The sequence below is a fragment of the Haemorhous mexicanus genome, chromosome 7, assembly GCF_027477595.1.
Source record: "Haemorhous mexicanus isolate bHaeMex1 chromosome 7, bHaeMex1.pri, whole genome shotgun sequence".
In the NCBI taxonomy this organism is placed as follows: Eukaryota; Metazoa; Chordata; class Aves; order Passeriformes; family Fringillidae; genus Haemorhous; species Haemorhous mexicanus.
Window position 1 is genome coordinate 13,876,886 of NC_082347.1, and position 26,101 is coordinate 13,902,986.

Here is a 26,101-nt window from a genome sequence, read left to right on the forward strand (position 1 = left end):
AGAACACCTACCCTGTGCTCCTGCAATTCCCAGCTGTAGGAGACATGCTGGGGGACCAGAAAAATAGGGAAAACTTGGGATGAGAAAGATGATAAGAGGTAAGAAAAATATTCTGGGGGAGAAAAGACTAAAAACAGCAGAACCTTCTATCCCAGAAAATAAAACCAAACAAATTGTTAAGGATAGGCTGGGACATTATATGGGTGGCAAAGTGAGCAGCAGTGCTTGCTGCTCTCCAGAAGTCTAAAAATATGGGGCATCAGTGAAACCACAAGAGGCAGATCCAGCTTGAAAGGGCTGCTCCTCCTGCAGGAGCTGGTTGACTTTTATGACTCCTTGCACAGGAGAGCATAAAAAATTTACACAAGTTCAAAGTGTAACTGGAAGAAATGAAAAAGGAAAAAAGAAAAAACCCTGAAAATGTGTTCATGACTCTACAAACCTCTTTCAGGTTTAGAAAACATGTGCTCAAGTCAGTGCCAGCTAGAAAAATGTCCTGGAGTACTTCCGCTGGTCCATGTTCCCATTCTGCTGTGAAATGTGGCTGCTGTCTGAGACAGGGTGCACTAGAACTGATGGGCCCTTGCTTTGACCCACTGCCACTGTTTTTCCCTGGACTTTGAGCTGTCTCCTCTACTTGTGATAGCTGTGTTTGCCCACTGCTAGGAGGGGCATCACCTTTTTCAACGTGTAGCCTGGTAGGAAGGGAAGGATGGCAAAGGCAGCAAAGCAGTGGGGTATCTGTCGATGTTTTTTCATCGGTGCCTCTTTGTTGGGCATTTCTCTATTGCTTGTGTTCAGAGTTTTGTCTTCACTCTTCCTTGAGACCTTCTCCGCAGGAATTCCGTGTGCTGAGAGCAAACACGGTGCTCAGTGTTACCTGAAGCGCAGAGGATTAGGCTGCAGCACCTAATTAAACAGAGTGGGATTGCTGAAACGTGCACCACCCATTTCGCCCCAGCCTCCCACGATGGCAAAACAATGTGTGGAATTCTTTGAAATTACCACTCCTAGATGCAGCTTTTCCTTTGATGAGAGCATTTCATCAGAGTAATCGTGCCCCGGCTGGATTAGCTGCAGAGCAGGATAACATCTGATGTATTTTACAGCTCGACTGAATGGGGGGTTTTTGGTCATTCTCCTTGCCTCTGACAAACGATGCCCTTAAAGAAAATGCCTCCTCTGCTCCTTACGGTGGCGTAGCGCTTGTCTTCAGGTATTGCAAGGACAGAAGTTTCCAAATTTAGTGTCTCAGTTGGTAGTTGCTGAAAGTTGCCCGGATCTCTCGCCCACCCCGGGCCCCTTCCTCGCCTGCCAGGCTTCGGTCCGGTTTCCTCCCTGACCAGCAGCCCCCGACACCGAGGGAGGGGATGTGCCGAGGGTGGGCTCCCCCAGCCCCGGGGCAGCGGGGTGTGCCGAGGGTGGGCTCCCCCAGCCCCGGGGCAGCGGGGTGTGCCGAGGGTGGGCTCCCCCAGCCCCGGGGCAGCGGGGTGTGCCGAGGGTGGGCTCCTGGGCTCCCTCCCCCAGGGGGAGGCGCCGGCCCCGGCCGGGAGGGCGGGCGGAGGCAGCGCCTTCCCCGCAGCCCCGCGCTCCCTGCGCAGCCCCAGCATCAAGTTACAGAAAAACTACACCCTCGCAGCACCCCTATTTACATACAAATAACTGGAGTGCCTGCATTTATGTCACCATGCGAGAGGCTTGCCAAGGGAGGCTGTAATCCAATCAGCAGAAGCTTTAAAGGGATGTCTGCAGAGTGATTAAAAAGGGATTTTTATTTTTTTTTAACTTACTATTTTTCGTTTTGTTTCATATTTGCAAAGAACTTTAATCAGAGTTGAGAGGACAAAGATGCACATATCCTAAAATACATACGAAGAGATCAAGATGTTAAGAAGATCTCAGTTGTTGTGTGGAAAGCGAATATGACCCACAGGGATTAGTTTGCTTGTGCTGGTTTGGAGATTAAGTCTAAATCACTGCTTAAGGACTAATAGGACTAATAGGAATTCTTGGAAACACCAGGGGAAAAAAATCTTATAGACCAGGCTGGTGAAAATGGCTTTCCAAAACAGTAAGACTTTTTAAAGTTTCGCTTGATGTATGATGTTTCTGTTTCGGGTTTTTGAATGCTTTACGGTGTATTGTGGACATTTTAGCTTTTTAACTGCTGCTTAAAATGCTGGTTGTCGCTGGGCTGGAGGAGAAAGTTGGTCTGTTTGTTTGCCGTTTGCAAGCAGTAGCTGAAGGGGTATTTTTAGACTTGATTGTTAGTTTAAAACCAGGGCTTGCCTGTGGTTTCCTGAGTTTAGTGAATGGAAACCAGTCTAAACTCCTTGAATGAAAGCGGGAAACGTGAGTCTGAGCTCGGTAGTCACTTACCTTCGGGATCGCGCTGTTGTTAAACTTCTCTGTTGTGCAATTTAAACGTAACACACCTAAAACGCGTTCACAACAAAGGAGCAGAGTGAATATCGGCAAGCCATGAGTTTGAGGGGAGCGCTCCCAGCTCCGCGCTGTTGAGGGAACGGGGCGGGGGGCGGGGGGGACCCAGCCACCGCAAAAGGCATATTTTGGACGTGCTCTGTCAATGCAGGAATGTAGGTTTGCATGATGTAATGGCATGCAAATGCTCCCCGCCGGGCAGCTGCTCCGTTAACCCTTTGTGGCGCCTGCCCGCCTCTCCCTACATCAAACTTTACTTCCTCTTGGGTTGTTTTTTTTTTTTTGGATAAACCAGCTAAGGATCTCCTTCCGAGCGGATGGCCGCGTCCCACGTGTCCTGGCGGTGCCCGGGGTCCTGGCGGGCCCGGCTTTGTCCCGCACCGCGGGGATGGGGCTGGGGCAGAGCGAGCTCGGGCAACGCTCACCTTCGCACACCAGCCTGGCACTGCGGAGCGCTTTATTTAAAAAAATATAAATTAATTTTAAAAACTCCCGTCTTACATTCAAACTTCCAAAGGTATTGAGAAATACCCAAGGTGGAAGGCGGGCCTCTTCCTTCCCTCCTCAGCTTCCATTCAAGCTTGCTGCACTTTTCAGGACTGGTGGGCAAACAAGCTCTCACAGCCGGGGGTTGGTTGGGTTCTGTCGATTGGTTTGTTGTTTTGTTGGGGATTTTTTCCTCACACGGAATGATCCAACTTTGTCGGCTCGGGCTTTTTTCTTTTTTCCATAAGGAAAGCAAAAGTGAGCGCAATGATGCAAAGTACAGAGGAGCTCTTTAGCTTGCTGAGACGATTGGGCAAAAGTCATCCCTCGTATAACTTTATTGGCCTTACGTCAAGGTGGAATTTTGCTTCTTTCGTTTGTCCCCCAATAAAATCGTTTTCTCAGGCACACTCAGAGGGTGGATAATTAACATGCAACGTGGAAAGAGCCTTAGGGAAAGTGGGGGTGACTGGATTGATTCCTTATTGGCGAGCAGGGAAGGGCGTTATGACTTACTAAGCGCACAAACATCTGCCCTACGTGTAGCTCTGATTCCAGCCTGGCTTTTGTACCGGCAGGTGAGGATGCAATGACAGGCGATACAGACAAGTACCTGGGACCCCAGGATCTGAAAGAGCTGGGAGATGATTCTCTGCCTGCTGAAGGATACATGGGCTTCAGCCTGGGAGCCCGCTCCGCCAGGTACTGTATTTGCTGCTTCTCGTGTTCGTGTGTCACCACAGGAACAAGTTCGTACAAACCAAGAGCTCTCTTCCACACAGCTCTGGAGTCTGTTTTGAAGTGAAGTCGAGGGAGCGTACATCCTTTGAAGCATATGTTCATTGCAGTTTTATTTCGTATTCTTTATTCATGTTGGCTTCTTATGGCAATGATACACAAAACTTAGCTATTCACTTTTTCTGGTCTCTGTTCATGCTCTGAACACCTCTGAGGTACCTCTTTGCTGGCAGTCTGCAGCTGCTCTAGAAACTGATCCAGAGCAGCCAACAAAGCCTGGTTTCTTTTGGCTACTACTGGTCAGACTGATGCTCACAGTAGAGGTCTTCTAATTGGGTCTGTTTTACTGAAGAAGGTAAATGCCAGAAAAACTGAATGACCAATCATTTTGCTATTTGGTGCTTTTATTTCTTTAAAAGTGCTAGTGAGTAAGCCAATTGAGAAAGACAATGTTAAAAAAAATGCTCCTCCCTCCTAAAAAAAAAGAAAAAAAAAGGCAAGTTTCCCCTAAATTTGTTGGAGGATTTATTTTGACAGGGAATGGATTACATGTTACTAAAAACAGGCCAAAGTTCCTGTGAACCTGATAAAATATTGTAACATAAGGTGTTGTCTGACTTATGTTAATTTCAATGCAGGTATTTCCAGATCAACATTTGATATTTTATTTTTGTATGTTGCTAAAGCCTTCAGTGTGTGTTGCTCAAAACAGTTAAAACTGTGTGAGCAGAGATTGCTTCCATAGTTGTGGATTTGCAGTGTAGTTACTGACAGTTGAATTGTACTGAAGCTAATAATTAAACCTCATAAGCTGGAGCCCTGAGGGCTTTTTCCTATGCTGTAGTTTAAAGATCTGTTTTAAAAAGTGAGTTCATTGTCTAGCAGCAAATGGCAACTCCCATAAGGTAAAGCTTAGATGTCTACCCTTCAGTCTTGTTTCTTATGACCACATTAGAAATGCAAGCATGCAGTGGAAATTTGCTCTTTAGTAGTCCCCAGCCATGTTGTGCTTGATTTACAATTTTTAAGGAAGCTAATAAGTATTTATGAGATAATACATTCATGAGAAATGCCAAGATGCTTTAAGTAGTCCATTAGCCAGAAAATCAGCAAATTAGATTTGAAGGGAGAATCTCATGTCAGAGTAAACTGAATTAACAAAGTTGACATGCTGCTTTCCAGTCTGGTGTGAGCAGGGTGATCACACAGCCCTGCCACTGTGCTCAGGGCTGGAGCAGGGCACTGGGGATGCAGAGGGAATGTACTCTGTGTGCAGAGCTCCACACTGATTTACCTGACACCTTTCACCCCTCGCAGCTCTCTTCTTGCAGGGAGTGCTCCCTGTGCAGGTGGGAGAGCAGATTCCACAGTCACCATCTGTTAGGGAGATCTGAGGTTCAGCCCATGTTATCTTTTTTTGAGAGGACTCTAATATTCCCATGCTTCTGGTTTTAGCAGTGCCATTACTATTTGTTGCTGTGTAGCTCATTTTTTGCGTTGCCCATGTTATGCTCAGAGGAGACAAATACAGTTGTTTTTTTCTGTGAAGTATTTAATTTAGCAAAAAAAAGTATTCTGTGGATGTATCTTACTGCTGATTCTGAGTGTAACATTAAGAAATGAACACATTAAATATATAAGCCATCCAGCCATAACATCTTGCTTTTCCTGTCTGATTCTTTGCTTTCTATTTCTCCTGTTTCTTTTCCAATGTAAATTGCTTTAGTCCAAAAGTCAGGTAAGAAGGCATGGCATCGTGTTACATCTCTCTCATCTTTCTGCTGCTGCCATTGCTCATCTTCATTTTTTTTAGCATTGGAAAGTGACATGCTTTTAGTTTGGGGAGCAGGGGGTTCAGCCCTAGAGAGTGTCCCTCTGTTATAACAAATACAACTTCAATTCTTTATGCCCTTTATCATGTAAAAGTCGGCTTAACATATGCCTACAGTGTGTAATTAAGATCCCAGTTCTGCTTCCAGCACAAGAAGGGAATGTGTGCTAAGGGATTAGAGAAATTCAATTAGCAACTACTAAATGCATGAAACACGTTGTAGAGTTCTGAGTGTGAAAAGTGTTGCTAGTTCAAAAGTGTAATATGTTGGTGGATGTTGCTTTGTATTAATTCACGTTTTTTACTACTTTATTTTTTGTCACGTAGCAAGCATGTCTAGGCCTGCAGCATGTTTTTAGCACATACCATAATGTACCTTCCAGGGCTAAATGTAAAACACTCCTACGTTGGTTTAATTGCAACACGTTTAGAGTGATCATCGTTATTTCTGAGTAGTTTAACATGCACAAAATAATTCCCAAACATCAAAATCTGTACTTAGTTGTCATTAAGCAAATTTATTTCTCCTTTCATTTCAAACTTATTACCCTTTCCTTTCTAACTATAGGGATAACTATGGTGTTTGTAACAATGTCAGAAGTGGTTCAGCCACAAAGAGAATGACATCACATAAAACTTGCTCTTAGTTAAACCTGCCTCAGCAACCTGAGCTCTGTGGGCAGGCACTGTGACGTACCCACAGCTCCCCTGGGACCTGCCCTCGTGGGTCGCCTTCAGGCTTAGGGCATGGAGATATTGATCAAAGTTCATCTAAATACTTGAATACACCTCTCTAGATTTATTCTAAAGCCACAACATTACTGCCAAAGCAGTAAGCAGCTGCTGAGATTTTGCTTATGCATATTGTAGGGAAGGGAATATTGAACTATAGCCAAATACTTCTTATTCCATTTTCCTCCTTGTATTTATTTCAGAGATGATGTATATTTTGCCATTTGATGCTATCCCTGGAAGTTGCATGTATTAATTTTTTTGTTTTTATTTTCTGTTCACCTCATTGTCACCCGCACTTTCTATGATAAATGGTAAATACAACAGCCTCCGCTCCTTCAGTTCGGATAGGTCCTACACGCTCAACAGGAGCTCCTATGCCCGGGACAGCATGATGATTGAGGAGCTGCTGGTGCCAGCCAAGGACCAGGTATGTGCTGTGTCCTGCCACTGGGCAGCTGTGCTTCGTTTGTGCAGGGCATTGCAGTGTGGAGGCCTCAGCTGTGCTTCCAGAGGCTCTGGCTGCTCTCTTAGCTGGTGGAGAGGGGCAGGAAAGGAGCTGTGAACAAGAGATGGTGGGGTTGCCATTTTCTGGGTTTGATCCTGCAGGGGGCAGGTGGTGGGGGCCCTAACCAAAAGTGTCTTTAAAGGACCAATTATGTCTCTGAGTGTGGGGGTGGTTATTGGCTGAGGTCAGTGGGTGCTCTGTGAGGCTCCTGTCATGTGTGTCTTGATAAGCTGGGAGCAATGGGTTTTACACTGAGCAACCTTTGTACTGCACAGACTGGGAATTACTTTGCCTGCTCTGTCCGCATGGAGGGGACTCCAGCTGCTGTCCTTGTTTTTTCACTCCTGGGAAGAATTTGGCCTTGTAAAGATTAAGCTAGTATGGACACTTCAGTTTATATATCTTCCAAACACTTGTGCAATGACTAATGCAACAAAAGCAGCATCTTTTGACCTGATGATAGCGTGGGAAAGTCTTTCCAAAAGCTGGGGGTGATTGAGTGTGTTGTGCTTTGTTTGTGAGTTCCCCAGCATTTTCCTTGGTGGACTTGCTTCAGATTTCCAAACCTAACTGAATTACTCAAGAGTTTCTCGATACACAGAAGTCAAAGGCCTGCTAGGAAGCTGGATAAAAATTCATGTGAAAATCCTTACTTGGAAAGGACTGTGGCGTGGAACTGTTGTTTATGCCCTGGAAGAGCATAAAGTAGATTGTAATGAAACAGAGCTTTTCTGCTGCTGTTTTCACAGAGTATTCCTGCTCTGGGGGGTTATTGATCTCAGAGGATATTTTCATGGGGAAAAGGGTTCACAAAACAGGACTTGTACATTTTAAACCTTGATTGTATTAGTCTGTAAATTCTATTGTGGGATAAGCCATCCAGTTTTACTGCAGCTTTTACACACAGTTCTGGTAGTATTATGAGAATGGCAGAAATGGGGTTCTCTTTAGCAGCAGAATGTTTATTGTTAGATTGTTACTTTTAAGTGAAATGCTGTAAACCTCCAATAACCTTAATTTGCCACAGCCATCTAAGGAGAGCTTCCAAAGCTTGCATAGCAGTGATTTTGTGGTTTTGTTTGGTTTGAAGTCATAAAACAAAATCTGCAGCTACTGGCACTGGAAATTCTCTGTCAGGGCTGAGCACCTAAAGCTGCTTTGACACCTTCTAATACTTAGACTTCATTAAGTGCTCTTGATATGATGTAAATTTCAGAGCAGAGGAAGACTCTTCAGTCTGAGAATATATTGCATCATTTTATGATTCTGGCTATGTTTGTGATTCCCATTAAAGCAGATGGCATGGATTGAGCAGCTAGGGTGCACAAAACAAGGCTTAAAACCAGCTCTGTGCTTAGCAACTCTCAAAGAATGTGTTACTGGGAAAAAATATCAGTCCAGTCTTGAGAGGTTGGTAGAGCCATGATTCTGTGCAAAACAAACATGAAAGCAACAAACTGTCTTCATGAGAAAGGGAGCCCAGCTAAAATTTTCTGCCATGACTTCTCCAAACCTCCATGTCCTGACAAAAATAAATCCATCCTCTGGAATCCCTGTGGTTTTCTGCCCAGCCCAGCCCTAGCTTTTGACTGAAGCAGGAGAAGTGCATTTGGGGAGATGAAGAATATCCCTGCCCCTCTTTCTCATCCCTCTGTTCATTAATGGACTCCTAGATAATCTCTGATATGGTAGTAGAGCACAGGGGGAAAAAAGCCACCAGTTGTGTTCCACCAATGAGATTAACAGGAACAAATGTCTTTGTGGTTTGAAACCAATATTCTGAAAGTCCATCTGGGAACTGAGAGGAGTTAAGGCTATTTTGGGAATCGCACTACTTTGAAACAGAGTGATCCATTGCCTGTCTGTGTATGCCATTTCCTCTCCTTTCTACAGCCCAGACCTATCTGGAGTTCATGGCAGCAGCAAAGTCAATTATTGGGAATTAATTTTATCACAAACATCAGTATATATAAAAGAGTAAGGAACATTTCCCAGCCTCTTGGTCTGCTTAAGATAGCAGATCCCATCACCTTTCCCCAGGTAGACTTGGGAGACTTGAAAGAGTCAAATGAAGATTTGAAACCATTCTTTACTGAGCCTCACTGCCAGCATAACACATGGAGTGTTAGAGAAGAATTTCTAATAATTCTTTTGAAGTCATGATATTCTCCATTGTTTGCATTTGGTGGTTTATTGCTGACCCTGTTCACAGGGAACTCTGAATCCAGGCCACACTGTACCTCATAACCTGGCTGGAGCAAAGTTAAAATTTCTGTGTTCTGGCATGTTACCTTGGATGCAGCAACTCAGACTAAATCCAGATTACTTCTCCGTGGAATAATTTACATCAGCCTCTGAATTTAATCAGCCAAAGGCAGAATGACTCGGGCTGTCCATTAAATAGCAGCTTGCTGAATCACTTCAGTCTGGATAAATTCATCTGGGAGGAAGAATAAATTCTTCTGTTTGCTGAACTTTGATATTACACAGCTTGGATATTCAGTTATGCAACCAGCAGGGTCCTTGCCAGCAGAACCCTCAGTATTTTTATACACACATTTGCATCTAAGGCTGCCACACCCTTTAGCAATGCATTTTTAATCTCCCTCAGTCCAGGGAGGGAACACTGGGACCTGACCAAACCCAGAATGGATCCTGTGATTTAATGTCACTGACAATGTACTATCTTCTGGACTGCTTATATTCCAGCTTACACGGGAAGATTTTTTTTTTTCTGCCTGCATGGAAAATCCAGCACCTTTACAGGCTGAAAAAATGAGATTCACAGATGTGTGCTGTGTGTAAGATGAGTGGGTCCAGCTATCAGCTTTTCCTACTCCCTTTCTCCACCAAAATTATTAGCTGCAGACTTTGGGCTTTTGCTTGCTCTACGTATGTCCAAAAGATTTGTTTGATTGCACTTGGTCAGAAAGGAATGCTTTAAAAAAACCCAGTCACCTGGTGTACAGACCATGGCTCAGGACGTGGAGCTGGACTGAGGAGCCCCACCCAGGTGTGTAGGCAAACCTAGAGCACATCCAGGTGCAGGAACACCTCTGTCTAGCATAGATTATTTTGGAGTGATGGTATTTCCTTGGAATTTATATGGCTCTGTGTTTAGTTTTCCATATCCCACTGCTAAGGGAACATAAGTATTTTTCATCTGTTACAGGAAACCTGACTCCACATTTATTTGTTGACGTGTGTTGATGTCCTGGGCCTCAGTGCAGTGACTCTGTGCATCTTAGCAGGCCTTTCAGGGACAAACACCAAATTGTGTTGTTCCTTTTGCCCCATTTCTTGTGTTTCTTTGCTTTGACCTAGTTTTGATGATAAAGTTTAACACCGAGCAAAACAATAAATTTTTTTTTGTTTATCTAAATTTTTACCGTGCCTGAGACAACCTGTGTGAATCTTACACTGTATATATCAAAAGTAATAATGTGCTCAGTGTGAGCTCCTGCAAATCACTTGGAATAGCAGAAACCCACAGTGTTGGCTTTCCTGCCTGAACCACAGGCTCTCCAGGAAATGTTGGACAATCCCTAGTATCTTATTGGAAAGACTAAGAAAACTGTCTTCATTAAACTAAATTACAACACATTTTTCAAATGGCACTAATTAAGTCCACTTAGGATGCTTCATTGTCATTGTTTTGACAGTGTTCATTTTACCTTTTATGTCTGAGGGTGTATTTTGCTGTTTAGCATCTGTAAGTTTGCCCTCTATTGTTGTTGTCTGTGCTTGAACTGTCAGGCCTCAAGTACATCTGTTACAGCACCAAGTTTAACAAAAGATCCTTCATAGAAGCGTTGAGCTAGGGAAAGGAGGAGGCACGGAGCCAGGAGTGACAGAGCAAAGCTGCACTCTGCAGGGGTTTCTGTCAAAGAGCAGTAAATTACAGTGTCAGTAGTTTTTGGAAGGAAACCTGGGAAGGAAACCTCATTTCTAATGAAAGAAATGCCTAAAGAGTGCAGATTTTTGGAAACCCCAGAGTGATGGGAGTGTTGCACATTCTGGCCAGCAACACAGCAGCTATCTGCCTGCTTATCTTGTGGAAGCTTCTCAAGAGAATTACTTTTGTGTGTTTATGACTGAATTTGCCAGATTTACTTCTAATGCTGATATTTCTGTTCAAAATAATTCATTTCCACTACCAGCATGTGTCAACATCTAAAAAAACCCAGGTGGGAATAATAAGATTTTAGAAGCGTGTGCTTGGCTCTGGTTTGACTTGAACCCATTGAAATTGATTTGAAAACAGCCCGTGAGGTTTCAGTCCAAACAGGCTGCTCTCTCGAGCTGCATTTGCCTCTAAGCAGCAAACAACCTACTTACAGGAAACACTGACATTTTTAACATCATCTTGGGTGAACATTGTGTGTTGCCTCTTCACTTACTTGTATTTATGATGGGGAGGTGCTTCTTCAACTGGGGAGATGCTTTCATATCACCCTGGAAATAGGGAGAAGTATTTGAAGTTTAGTTTCCTAAGACAAGAGAAACAGAGGAAAGCAAGTATTTTGCTGGAATAGCTTTGCTGCCCAGTAGGAGGATTTGTAGTCTGAGGGATGTTGTGGGGCACAGGATATGTGAATGTCCATATGTGTGGGCAGCAGGAGAAACGAGTCACACCTCAGGGAGTTAATTATAGCCTCGCAGGGTTAAAGCTATTTCTGTCCAGATGAGTAGGGGCAGTGGCACTCCACAAAACAGTGCCCGTGTTGGTTGTGTAAAACCAACCTCCTCCTGCCTTCACAGCCTCACTGAAACTCCCAGGGAAGTTATTCCCAGGGAAGTTACTCCCAGGTTCTGCTTGAATAAGGATCTATCCAATGGCATCCTCTGAGGGGTGGTATTACACTGCCTGTCTATATGGTGTATGACTGCAGTACAAATGGTAATTTCTTTTTTTTCAGTCTTTTTAACCTGGCACATTAAAGTAAGTAAAGACTGGGGAGAGACATTCTTGAAACTGAAGGAAGTGCAAAAAGTGGGCAAAAAGAATGTTTGAAGAGACAAAGGTTTGTGTGTGTATTTCATGTTTCTGTTACAGGATTTCCAGTAATTTAACTGTGGAGGTATCAGCACTGTTAAATGGAAAGGAACAGATCTAAATTTTACATAATTATATTAACAAGCTTGTATTTAAGGCAAGTGTTTCTAATGTTAATTTTAATTTTTAATGTATCTGTTTTGTTTTAAAGCACCTGACGTTTCAAAGGGAGTTTGATTCTGATTCTCTCAGGCACTATAGCTGGGCTGCAGACACCTTGGACAATGTTAACCTTGTTTCCAGTCCCATCCATTCTGGGTAGGTCACTTAACAGTTTTCCTTTATCTTTAGATGTGGAACTGTATTGTTAGCTGCAGAATAGAGCCTGCTGTAATTGCTGACAACTTGTCTGTTCCTGCTCCACTTGAAGCCAGTGGCAAAATTCACACTGACTTCAAGGAGGGTGCTTAATAACAGGAGTCAGTTTAAATTCTTGAATAGCAAACCAAAAACTTGCTTCTGAACCTAATTTTCTGAATGCCTAAACATTGTAATCCTGCAGGCTTCTCTTTAAGAGTCCTGTTTTGCTTTTTCTGTTGCTTATGCTTTGCTTTCAGTGTCATAAATGATTTTGTTTGTATTGTGTTAAATTATTTGGAATATGAAATCAGAGATAGTATGTTATGTTTTCTCTTCTTTCTTAGAGGAAAAAATGGGGGGCTTTAATTTGGGCTCTTATTTTATTTACACTTCAAGCTCCTGCCTAGTCTCCAGTATCTGTAGTTTGATTTTAGTGGTGCTATTTGTTTACTTATGAGTCATCACTGTAATTTAGGTGCTTCTTGACAGTGTCACACAGACTTGATTTAAATGCAGTAGTAGTGATGTCTGAATGCATATTGTAAAAATTTGCAAATGAATGTGTAAGTAATCTTTGCATATTATTAGATTGTCTAGTGTAAATATTTGTTGTTTAGTTTTTGAGATCAGGACATAAAATCTCATATCCGCTTTAATTTACTTCCCCATTTTGTGACTAATTGCATTCTTATCATTAAAATGAGTGTGGCACATACCAAAATATTTCATTTCCAATACAGCAAGCCCCACAAATCTAAAGCTACAGTCCCACACTGCACATCTGCACCTGCTGAACAGATGTCTGCAGCAGTGGATTTTTAGGTCCCAGGCTGATAAAACACTGCACGTGATCAGTGCTAGCTTTAAAATGTCAAGAATTGCAGTATGAAAAGCTGAAGACTGTTGGTTATTATGGAGTGGTGCTTTGGAAAGGACCTCAGAGAGCTGGTAGCCCAACTCTTTCCTTCTCTGTAGGATAAAATATAGCCAAGCTATTCCTGAAAGATGTTTAATGTCCTAATAATTGCTAAAAAGAAGAGATTCTATAGGTCCCTGCTTCAGGAGCCCACTATCTTTTGTTTTACTATTTCTTCCCCTGATGGTCAGCTTAACATTTCATTGCTGCAGATTCAGCCTATTTCTTTCCCATGGTTGATATCCATGGTCATATCCATAGTGGGCATGGAGAACAAGATCTTACTGGTCTCTTAACAATTGTTTTCTTATGTCTGAAGACATGTGATCCTGTCTTTTAGACCAAAATGTCCCAGACCCTCCTCAGTGATGCTTTGCCCATGCCAGCACGTTCCTGCTGCTCTGCCCCAGCTCTCCCCTCTTTGATGAGAGCCTGTTTGTAAGACAGGAGTGCCACCTCCTTTTTCTGACACATGGCACACTTGAGCAGTCCCACAATGAGAGTTATCCTTTTGGTAATTCCAGTTTCTGTTGGTGAATGTTTGTGATTTGCTAGAATTTCTTGGCTCTCTCTTGAAATCCTGAAGTTTGGTTAATTTTTACTGGTGTTGTGTTAAAGTGTGTGGTTTCTCCCCTCTCTTTGCATTTGTCTCTATGGTATTTCAGTTTGCTGGTTCCTGCCCCATTTTCCATTTTTTAGCAAGAGAGCTTTTAATTCTGATCCTCTTTTCCAGAGACTTTTTAGACCTTTTTTTCTGTGCTGAAATTGTGAACACATTTAGCCAGGTACCTGTGTCAGGACAGCAGGGTGAAATATGCCCTTGAAGTTCCCTTTCAGTGAAACAGGAAAGCACTGATGGTATCTGATGGTATCACTTTTGAGGTAACTGCTCAGGTGATCCTGCACTTACCTTTTGTGTTCTGTACCTCCATTGCCTGCTGAGGTACCTAGGCAGTACTTCCACACATCAAAGAAGGAATTCAAATTCATTTGGCATTAATTGCTCTTGCCACTTATATTTTTGGTTTGTTTTTATTTTGAGCCTGGTGGTAGGAAAGGTATTATATCTTGATTAATTACCTTGATCCTTTAGGCCCTTAAAGAGTGATTATTAAATAATTTATTCTTGAATATTTCCTGGTAATTTGGGTTAGACTGATTGGTCTAAAATTTCCTGGTTTCTTTTCATCCTGATAGAAGTATAGGTCTGATGTTTTCATCCTGCCAGTCCTCTGGGACAATACTTGCCTGTCCTTAGGTCTTCAGCATGTTCACCAGTGGTTCCAGCCCTCCAAACATATGTTCTGTGGACATGGGGGCTTTCACATAAGATCTGCTCCCTTGGTACATGAGCCCTCTCAAATGCAGAGGTGATAAAGCTGCTGCCCAGAGGGGAGCAAACTGTGGGGCTGCCTGGCAGGGAGAGGACAGATATCCTCCAAACATATATAGTTCTCCAAATGGGAATAAACCAAAATACTCTCCAAACATGTAGGGCTTTTCTGGCCCATTACATTTCTTAGTTGACATAGAAAATCCATCAGAAATGATGCTCTGAGGATTCAGTTCCTTTGTCAGGGAAAAACCTCAAATCTCACTCGTTGCTTATTGACTTTTCAGTTGTGGCCCTGTATTATATTTTCCTGTTTGATTTTCCTGGTTATCTTCACTTAGAGGCAGTCAACAGATGTTCCCTTCTAATCTTCCAGTAAACACATCTGATATGCAGAGGACCATGACTTTCCACATCTCTTCTGCCATTCTTTTCTTAAGCAGCCAATTCTTTTCTGCTTTTTTGGGGTGCTTCATCCCTGTCCTTGTTCCCAGTTCTGTCTGTGGCCAGGGGCAGGGGCTGCCAGCCCCTGTGCTGTGGTGGCCCTGTGGCCAGGCTCTGACCCCACTGCTCTTGGCCATCTGCATCATCCCAGGGCTTCCCTTGTGCCATGCCAGGAGCAGCACTGCTGCCTCGGGTCGCTCTTTCCCCATTTGCCCACTGTCAGGAGAAAGCATCCGTGTTCGCTCTTATTTCCTCACCCAGGCAGGAGGGGAATTCTGGGAGCAGGATGTGGAGATCCAGCAATGTATCAGTGAAAGGAGAAATTGTTGGCAGTGATTTCAACTCTTCTGGTTTTTCCTTTTTTCAAGCCAAGAGAATGTTTTATGTTTTTCTTCTTGAGTTCAGATAAGTTGTTTTGCCAGCATATGTTTTGAACAGGGTCCATTGTAAGCAGTGCATTGAAATGCATCATGAATCTTGAGGCCTCCTGAAGGGTAGAGACCCTCACCAAAATGACCTTCAGATGTCAGATGTGAGCTTACTCCTGCTGCTTTCCCAAAGTCAAATGTGGGCGTTGTCTCTTTGTGTTGCCTTTAACTCCTTCATTTTCTTAGCTGAAAGAAAGAAATGCATGTGCCACATTGCCTTCCAGTATTGAAAAAACTCAGCAATACTGAATCCAGTCTTGCAAAGTGGAATAAATCAGATTCTTTATAGTTTACTGAATTTTAAATTTATTAATTGTATGTAGTTTAAATTATAACTGTATATAATTTACTCCAACGTGCTGTACACACAGAGCTCATTTTTGACAGCAGTGCAATGGATGGTATGGACTGATACTCCTTTCAAGCATCCTGCCACACATATGTTTGCACATTATGCTCTGGAAAATAAACTGCTTTAGGAAGGTGCAAGAACTGGTTTTCCATGGCACACAGGAGCATGTTTTTGGAATTTAATGAAGAAGTTGTTTTGCAATAAATTCTCTGCTGACTGAGTAAACAGCAAATGCTTTTCTCCTTGTGCTTCTGCATTTTCCAGAGAACTTGTAAAGTTGTGCTGACTAATTAAATGAACCCTCCCTTTCAGATTTTTTTTCCATGTGTAGCATATTTTATGACATATGTGACAATATGTGAAGCAAAAACCAAATAATTTCTAAAGCTGGCCTTCAAACATGTTGCTTTTGTTATTTTTCTGATTGTTACTTTTTCTTTGCACTTATTATTGATATTTTCTGTTGCTTGCCTCTAATTATCTTACATTAATTTTCCCATTTGCTTTCTAAATTATTTTGCAGCTATTCCTCTCCACTCCCCCAGTATGATTCAAGGTGACAACTTGATGCTTTCTGTGAATCCTCATTTTATTTTGTTTTTTAAGCTTTTTTTCCCACAGAGTGTGTGTAGATGTTTGTAGTGCATCCAACCACATCCTCATCCCTTCCATGTATCCAAGTAGAAATGCTCATTAGCCTTTAGCATTGTGTTTTAGAGGTCATACTGTAGTTTCCATTATTAGTGCAACATTAATTTAGGTAAGCATCAGCTACTAATGTTTTTAGCTAGAAAGTGCATGAAATACTGTTTGGAATTGCTGTTATTGTTTTACACGGTAAGTTACTAATCGGAAAATTAAATAAGGAAATAATTCATTAATAAGCTGCTGACAGTGACTGCCTTTCTCTGGGAGCAATATGCACAAGGGCTGGTCTGCTGCAGGTTTTGTCTGCACTGGAGGCTGCAGTTGGTGCAGACACCAAGCTGGAAGGGGCTGGTTCCTGCCCTGGGGCACAGGCTCCAGCCCAGGGCTATTCACCCTTGCTGTGAGCAGTGTGCAGCAGCAGTGCAAAGCTCCTGGTTGCTGAGGCTGGACTGACCTTAAAATCTACAGCCTAAACATCCCTGGTAACTCAGGGACTGATTTTTGTAGGTACTTAGTTTTAACTTCTATTGATTTTTTTATTTTTAATTATAAATTTAAGAGAGTTGATTCAGGTGCCTAGAGATTTTTGGCAATTCACTCTTACATACTATCCATCATTTAAATAGTTTGGGTACAGAAGACAGCATCTTATTTGAGTGTAAGTTTTGGCATTTTTGCACTAGATTAAAGCCTCCTTTTCATTATTAATTCTGAGGTGGCTTAATAAGCCAGTAACCATGTAAACAACAGGCAGCTCTCCAAAACATTGCCTTGTGCTGAGCCATCAGGCCAAGCCCAGCCTTGCCAGGCTCCCCAGGAGGCTCCTCCATGGTGTTCTGACCAGCTGTGCCTCCCTGGAGCTGCTGCAGCTTCAGCCCAGAGGATGCTTCAGCCAGGCATCCCTGCATCCTACAAGCTTCCAGTCTGAAAAGGCCCCAGCTCCTCTGCAGACAGAAACCATGCATGTTTCTAAAAGGCCAGCTAAGCATCCATAAATAATAAGATTATAATCACTTATAGAGTATATAATTTAAAGATCAAGTGTACTGGTTCTGACCCAAGTCTAACCTTTATGAAAAGTGTTTGGTTAGCCAAGATCCTGTCCTGCTGAAACAGTTCCTCTTGTGAGGAGCTGGGATACCCTAGTGGCAACATTTGGATTTGTTGGAGTGTGCAGTGCATTTATCTAGGAGAGAGAAGCATGGAATGTGGATGCAGTTTTTCTGTATGAGAACTACTGTGAAATATCATGCCTCAGTTTTGTAAAGTGTCTGGCACATGAGAAATTGTGAATTTGGGCTAGGGTCATCTCAGAGAGCAGTTTTACCTCCCCATCATTACTGATGGACTTAAATTTGAAGAAAGGCAATGTAGCAACTTCTTGATCTGGAATTCAGCAGGACAACATTTCCATCATGCTTCCAATATTTATAGCTTGTGTCCCTACTCGCTTCTCTCCTGCAGACCGCTAAATACCAACTGTTGATTTCTCTCCTGCTTCTGTGCAGATTTTTCCCTCCCATGTTGGCCAGACTTCTGAATACAGTTTATTTGCAGGCCTGGGCAGTGCCTGTCAGCTGCTGCTGTTGATATCCTGCTGGTCTCAGAGCAAATGGAACTGTGTTGCACAAATTCCCAGTCACACTCCAGAGCACTTGGGGGCTTTTTCCAAGAGCCATCACAATCGCCTGGATTACTGGCTGACACCCTTAGTTCACTTTGCTGTCAGGAGCCAGGAAATTGAATGGATTCACCTGTTAGTCATGTGAAGGTTTAGTTGGTAAAAGCTGGAAGTTTTGGCAACAGCCTTTAAAATAGTGAAGCCACATGACAGATGTGTCAACTGTGTCAGGGTCTGTCATACAGAAGGAACAAACAAAATCTGTACTGGCTTCGAGACTGAGCTGGTAACTTGTGTTCCAGCCTGTTACTGCATCTTCTACCTGAAGCTATTCTAGTATGAATTGTTAATTTTAATTATTCCCATGCTAATAGAAAGGAATTTACTAAAAAATATACCACTCATCATTTACAAATATAATTCCTTACCCTCTTATGAAAAAATGGAAAATTATGCATTGGAGTGACACTGGCAAGTGTGATTTTTCTTTAATGTCTCTTTTTTTTGCTAATGAATCTAATCTTCAAAGAGAAGTAATGGCATGATTTCCTCCAGGGAGCCAACAGCCTAAGGAAGTTATGTGCTTGGTAGTCATCACTTATCTTCCCCATCAGTGGAAGCCCTTGGTAGCCTGGACTCTCACCCATGGTGCTGGCACTAGCTCTGGCAGCCATCAAGAGTATTTGCAAATGAGACAGTAGGAAGGTTTTAAAGACTGAGGTTCCTAAAATAATAAGCATTTTTGATTCTCCTTTTTCTACACTGTCTGGTTGCTTTATGCATGTGAGGCTAATTACTCTCATTTGTGGACAATAGAGCTAACAGCAGCAAAGGGATGTTTTAAAATTCTAACAAACTACTACCAATACACTTCTTGTGTACAATTTTTTTCATTTCACCATGATGTTGCTAGAGCTTTAGCAATTCCTGCTTTTGATAACCAATAGTTAACATGCAAGTACAAGTTGTAGAAGGATCTTTATATTCTTTTTAGTTTAGCTGGGATCGGGATGACTTCTAACGTTTTGAAGTCTGTGTCTGCTGACTTTTTGCTGATCTTCTGCTTGTTTCGAGACAACTTTCACAGAAGCGTTTTCTCTTTCTTTTGTGCAGTTTCCTGGTTAGTTTCATGGTGGATGCCCGCGGGGGCTCCATGAGGGGCAGTCGGCACCACGGCATGCGGATCATCATCCCGCCGCGGAAGTGCACGGCGCCCACGCGCATCACCTGCCGCCTGGTCAAGAGGCACAAGCTGGCCAGCCCACCGCCCATGGTTGAAGGAGAAGGATTGGCTAGTCGGCTTGTAGAGATGGGGCCAGCAGGGGCACAGTTTTTAGGGTGAGTTGTTCTGCGAGTTTAATTGCTCCTGCTCATGTCACACCTTTCGTTCCTTTTATCCTGTGGGTCTAAGTTGTTAAACGTTGACTCTACCTCATCTGAGCACATAGCACAGGCTGCTTAACTTAAAACAGTAAAAAATGCCAACCTGCCATTCCTTCTGTAAAGAACCCTTGCATTTTAAGGAGAGTTTTGCCTCTTTGATGACTGCAGGATGGAGGTGAAGGTAAGGAAAGCCATGGGAAGGCCAGGTCCCACCCCCATCTACTCATGCAACCCTGCCTTGGAAGTCAGGAGGAGTCACACACTGAAAACCCAGAGCAGGTTTTGACCCTCTTGCTTGTAGAGTATGTGGAGAAACAGCACTGTCACAAAGAATTGTCTGGAGACACCCACAGGGACCCAGGTACTGAGCTCTGTTCCCAACGAGTGCTCAGCTCCCTCTGGAGTAGCTGGGAGCTGCCTGTCTCCGTCTTGTGGAGCAAAACCACTTGGAGTGATGGTGGAGCACCTGCTGTGGAGTGGTGGTACAAGTAGTACCAGTGCTAGGAACTGACTGTTTTTGAAGCTTAAAGTAGGGAAAACAATCCACTATGATGTGGCCTTTTTTTTTTTTCCTAATTATAAATTTTGTTCATTACCCTGAGTGGCACCCTGGTATAAACTGCTGGTTCTGTCGGGAATGACAGCTTGTTCCTAATTTCCCCTTCTCGTTTCTCTTCCTGCTGCATGGATGTTATTCAGTAAACTGCATCTTCCTAAAAGTCCTCCCCCTCTAAATGAGGGTGAGAGCATGGTTAGCCGAATCCTGCAGCTTGGTCCACAAGGAACAAAATTTATTGGGTAGGATATGTACGGAAAAGATACAGAATGTCTACAGTTTTTCTTTTGTTTCCAATTTTTTGTTAATCCCATTATTTTCTTTAAGTTTCCTAAAACTTTCAGTTGATCTATGTCACTGAAAGAAAATCATAGTGGCTTGATTTAATAGAGCTCTGCTACTACCTTGTGCTTATAGGCATGTAAAATTCACTGCCAGCATTCTGCTTTCATAACTTCTGTGCTTTTGTAATTTTTTAAATTTGAAGTGTTTCTACTGCATTAAATACATTTTAATACACAGTGGCAGTCCTTTAAGTTCAACCCTGTGGTAGAGAAGGTATTTACAGGCCTCAAGTGACACTGTTTTGGGAAGAGCATTTGTAAAATGTGATCACGTAAAGTCCACGACTTACGAAAGATTATTCAGAAAAAAATGGTTTTAAGTGAATTAATTGATTCAGCGAGAATCAATTGGAGAAATACTAATCTTTGCAACCTGCAAGAGGCATCTTGTTACAATAAATTTACAAAGCCAAGTATGCTACCCAAAGGGACTGCTGTGTATAGTCTAAACATGCAAGGATGTTTCCGTACATTTCTCACTGTTGTTTTCAAACCACACTGTGAAATTTATTGCATTAGGTTTTCAAAATATTGGTGAGTGTTTGGTGTTCCAAACCTGTTCAATACCTTCTCACTGAGTATTCTTGTTAAATGTCATGCACAAAATTGTGTAGTTTCTAAATATTTACAGAGACAGTATCTGAAATATTAGCCTGCAAAGATTGTACTACAACCTTAGTTTTCAGCTTGTATTCTTTATGAACTAGAGAGTCAATATCTTAAGTAATGTATTTGAATTTTTGGTATTTTCTTGCTGTGCACAATGGGAGAGAGCAGCTACATTCCTATTTTTTTGTTAAATAACTTGAGACTTGAAAAATAGACTGGGTGTTCCTAAAAGCATCTAAAATGTATATTAATTAAACCATTTTTATTATTTTCATGGGAAAAAAAATACTAACTCTTCTACATGGGAATTTAATGTGCAAATTGGGCCTCAGGCTGGTTTGTTTTTTCCCCATGATGACTGTTGTGATTTCATGCTGAAGTGATGAATTGGTTAATGCACCCAACACCTGGCAGATATACAGTACCACAGAAATGCTGCACTCTTCTCCTATCATGTGACACTGCTTTTAACCAAGTTGTTACAAAGCAGTTAAACCCTTTACAACCTCTGTAGGAAAATGTTGATACTGTCTATTTAAATGTCTTAAAGCTGCATAATCCATAAATGTTCACTTACTGTGTGATTTCAGTCGGTTTGTCTTAGCATACTTTAAAATGCATATCCTGCCTGTGAAGTGTTTGGCAACAGTGTCTGTTTTGTTGAGGAATGGCACATGAAGTGAATGGTGGTTTCTGTTGGTTGTTCATACAAACTGTTCAGTAATGCACTTGCAGTCCTCTGTTGAAGGTACATTGTCTGGTGACATAGGTGTATTATTAACCACCTTCTCATTCCCTTTCCTTCCCCCAAAAATGTTTGACAGTAACTAATATAAATGTGGTTGTGATGTTGTTCAACCCAGAGAAGCCCATTCTGAAAGGATCTAACAATTCCCCTGTGATGTTTGCTGTGCAGAGGTTGCAGCTGTGATGCTGGGCATGAGAACCAGAAAGTGGAGCTAAAGAAAAACAGTCTCTTTTATTTCACAGGAGCTGCATCAACAGAGAGCCAGGGAGAGCTTTGAAAACTATGGGACTTAGTTTGAAGTTCAAAATCTGCATAAATGCATGGTTCCTGTTACAGTCAGTGGCTGTTGCATGCACTGGGATAGACAGACTGCTTCTGAACTGACTTTGTCCCTTCAAACTCTCTGAGCCAAATCCAAACTTTGACTAACTGGCTAATGCCAGTTAAAAGTCAGCAGTGTTGTGTGTGCTGGAGGCAGGTTGGATCACCTACACCGTGGGATAAATGAGCAAGGAGGATGCTCCTTACTAAAAGTTGTCACTATTTTTTTCTTGGAGGCAGATATTTCAAAATATTTGCACTAAAACCAAGCTATATATTAGTACTTTTGATTTATCCATGAATATAGTTTAAATGATAAAGGATTGTGCAGCTTTGGCAATTTTAAAAGCATTTTTACTGTAATAGTGTTTACTATTAAAAATGACCGTAGTTTTCTTAAGGACCCATAGGAAATTGAGGGCAGTGAGGAAATGCAGGCTTAAAAATAACATGGTTCCTTTTTCCCTAGCCCTGTCATAGTGGAAATCCCACATTTTGGATCAATGCGAGGCAAGGAACGAGAGCTGATCGTACTCCGGAGTGAGAACGGTGAAACGTGGAAGGAGCACCAGTATGACAGCAAACATGAAGACTTAACTGAAATACTTAATGGCATGGATGAAGGTAAATATTTCCTCAGAGCTTTAGCCTTGCCTTTGTGAAGGCTTGCTAACATGGGCTGACTAAAGCAAACTGAACTGAAACAGTGCAGGAGATGTCTGACTTCAGGGAATACAGTGGGCATTCCACATTAAACTGATGGAAAGAGCATAAGGAGAAACTGTTCTGCAGTGGCCTGGAGACATCCTGAAATGAGTGGTGAATTTTGGTCTGAAGTCTTGCCAGGCTTAAGCAGACTTTGCAGAGTTGCTTTTCAGCATGAATTTGAGAATAACACCCAGCTGGAGGCACACGTGTCCGTGCTGCTCAGGCAGGGCCACAGGAAGGTCATTGCAAACCAACAATGAAGTGTAAATAGCAGCTCTGTGGGGCCTTCCCACGGACACAGAGCTTGGCCCCTAGAGCATTCTGATTTCAAATGGTCTTGTTGGAGATTGCCTCCCACAAGTGCACAGCCTGCCTTCCTGGTGCCCATCTGGGAAGTCTGGCTCCCTTGTTTTGCTTGAGCATTGCTGTTGGTGTGAGAGTCCCTCAAGATGAGGGCACCCAGCTGTACAAATCCATCAGAAGATGCTGTCACAGATGGTCCCCGAAGAAAATCATGGGCAAAGCCAGGCTGTGGGGCTGCAGCCATCCCTTGGCACCACTGCTTTCTTTTCCTAGGGAGCATTTTTCAATCCTCATGCTGATAAACCATTGCTCAAGCTCTTTGCATCTGAGTGTGAATGAAACAGTTTGTGGTGTGATCTTTGGTTTTCTGGAAGGGTTTATCCACAGGATAAACATATCCACATGGGGGCAGCAGGAAAGGCTTCACTTTGAAGTATTTGAACTGCACCTGAGCTTGTACAAACACAAAGCAACAGCAAAGATCTCCTTGCTTCGTGATGATCTATTTGTTTTAAAATAAATGTAATAGAACCAACTAGACAGGAGGGCAGAAACACTGCAAATGTTTTGCCAGTGGGTTTGGAAAAATAAAATAAACCTCATCACTGAAGGGTACTTAAAAGCAGCAGGACAAGTAAGAGATGGACACGGTCCAGGATAGTATGGCTTGGGGAATTATGATTGCTGCAGGATTGAATGCAGTAGTTGCAGCCTTTGAAAAAGAAAAATCTCACCACTGTCCCTCCTCTGCACACTGACATGGGATCAGAAGTGATGATTTGGGTAGAGTAGTTCTGCCTTGACAGGGGTGAGGTAGTCAGCACTGATCAGCAGCTTGCTTATTTGCTTCATGTGCTTCTCAAACTGAGCTTAGTTTGATTTGGGGGTAGGAAATCTGGGCACAGAAATATTGTTCTGGAGTGCTGCAGCTTGCAACACATTTGGAAGAGCTCACGTATGGATAAACTGACAATTTAGCTCAATAAAGAAAAACACTTTGAGAGAGGGGGGCGTGAAGCCCTCAGTACTTAGAGTCTGAAATAATAAGCTTCACAATATGGAGCCACAGGACAATTTTCTGATCTATTGAGGGTTTCAGGTGGCTCTTTCCCTCAGGGGAGCTGCTGTTTGAGGTTGGTGGGTAAAAGTGCAGCCAAAAAAATCACACCAAGTATGATGGACGTTATTCTGTTAGAGTGAAAAATATTTGACACCTTAAAAGCCAAACCTCAGGAATGGCTTTTAGAAATCCAGGCAAGTATTTGTGAAAGGAAAAGGAAAAAAATGCTGTAGACACATTCACTGTAGTGATTATTTGTTCAGTTTGTTTTAGCTTAATCCTTCTATAGCTAGGAAAGCAAAATAAAATAAAACCACTATGCATCAAAATAGTGTTGACTATTTTGATGCATGGTGTTAACCCTTTGACAAGGGTTTTGACAAAATTCCACTCTAGTTAAATTACACCTTTGCAATGTCAAAGGTCTTCCAAGCAATGACCAAAAAATTACAAATTTGTAGACTTGAGTGGGTTGGCTTTTTTTTCATCTGAACTTCTGGTGTTTTGTTATAAAATACCACAGTCAGACTTGGCTCAGGGGGAGTATCTTGCATCTCAGAAGACATAACTTTGGAAGAAGTTTTATTCCAGGTATGAACTCTGGAGGCAGAAGTAAGCTTTAATTTAAATGAAAAGCAGCCACATAGTCATTTAGAGAAATTTAGTGTGCCTTTGCAAGAAAACTCATCTGCATAATCATCTCTGAGTGCCAGGAGGTGCTGCAGAAGTGCCCATTTTCTGTTAAAAACAGCTTCTCTGTCAAAGCTGCTGTGATCACAAGTCCTTTCCTACCCTGTAGTGCAGGAGGGCAATCAGACCTTTATTGCAGCTCCTTAATAGGCCAAGCTTTAGTGATGCAGTTTGCTGCTCTGCTTGGTATTCCTGTTTTGCTCTCCCCCTTAAGAACAAAACCAAACATGCTCTGAAAGACATTCAGCAAATACTGCAGGGAACCTTCTGAGATTTATAGTGCAGCTCTACCTTTTAGCATTTAGGAAATCAGCAGTAAGTTGTTGAATAAAAACTAAACATGAACTTCACTAATAATCACCCTTGAGAAGGTTTTCTGGGGGAAAAAAATTCTACAGAAAATATATAGAAAATAGAATTAGCATTTGGAAAATAATTCTGCATGCAGGAATGAGAGCAAGGACACGTCTCAGTCACAAACCAAAAGCCTGCTCTGCGCTGGGAGCAGCACCATCTGCTGGGAAACCTCGTCCTAGACCCCACATCATCCCGGGCAGGAGGCACTGCTCCAGGGCTGCTGCACCATTGAATAACAGCAGAACTTTTGGGTTATTATCATGAGAGAACAGTGAACCGTGATGTAAAGAGCCTAGTTTTTTTGGTGCAGTCAGGTTTCTGCTTAAATAGGTTTTATTTTAAGGGTGGTGCTGTACTTAGGCAAATGCAGGTAACTTGGCATTTTTAGGAGTAGGAGGAGTGTGGCTCCAAACACAAGGGTAGCAAGCCACAGCTCTTGGCCATATAATTTTTATTTATACTTTAATCAAATAAAATATATGTATTTTTGGAACTTTTTTTTTTTTTAGGAAGAAGCTCTCTGTCTTGTAATTGGTAAATACATCATGTTTTCAGACAAGCTCCTTTTATAGATAATTTCTCTTTGCTTTTAACATTCCTTCACCCTTTAGAGGTACCTGTAGACAGATTGTGGGCACAAATGCACACACTGGGGTAGCTAATCTTTTAAAAGTTATTTGCAAACTAGTGAGTGAGCCAAGAAATGCAAATGCTTGTGGCTGCAGTAAGCTTGCAGCTGCACAATGTGGTTTCAGATGGGAAGCAGGAGTTTTTACATAACTGAATCGACAGATCAAATCAGAGTGTGACCTTGTTTATGCTTGAAGTTAAAAATACCACCATAAATCACTCTGCAGTGATTTTGCCACCTTTCTAAGAAAAGTTTTTGAACATATTACTGTTAAACTGTATGTTGTGAATGGATAAAAGACCACACAAAAATAGCCATAAAGGACATTGCCTTATTTGAGGGTGAAACATCTTTGTGGCACTGGGAGTGTCTGGTTATATGTGTGAAACACTGAGGCTGGGAGCGTGGGTCTGGTTAGCAGCATCTTTCTGCCCTCAGTTGCTCCTTGCCCCTTGCCATGTGCTCTCCCTGCCTCCATCCCCCTCCTGGATTTTTCTCCATGTGGAAGCTGCCTCCTGCATGCTGTGCTTTTAGTGCAGCAATTCCTGAATGGGCA

At 42.4% G+C, this 26,101-nt stretch overlaps 1 protein-coding gene across 7 annotated transcripts in view; it reads left to right on the forward strand.

Moving 5' to 3' along the window:
* The window catches only part of ANK3 (ankyrin 3), a 192,516-nt gene that overhangs the window by 117,427 nt on the left and 48,988 nt on the right, over positions 1-26,101 (forward strand). For all 7 annotated transcript variants that reach the window (XM_059851139.1, XM_059851138.1, XM_059851135.1 and 4 more), the window contains 5 exons: positions 3,507-3,630; positions 6,557-6,659; positions 11,945-12,051; positions 18,949-19,173; positions 22,266-22,420. In XM_059851139.1, the coding sequence (XP_059707122.1) occupies positions 3,507-3,630; positions 6,557-6,659; positions 11,945-12,051; positions 18,949-19,173; positions 22,266-22,420 (714 nt within the window). The remainder of the gene's footprint in view (positions 1-3,506; positions 3,631-6,556; positions 6,660-11,944; positions 12,052-18,948; positions 19,174-22,265; positions 22,421-26,101) is intronic.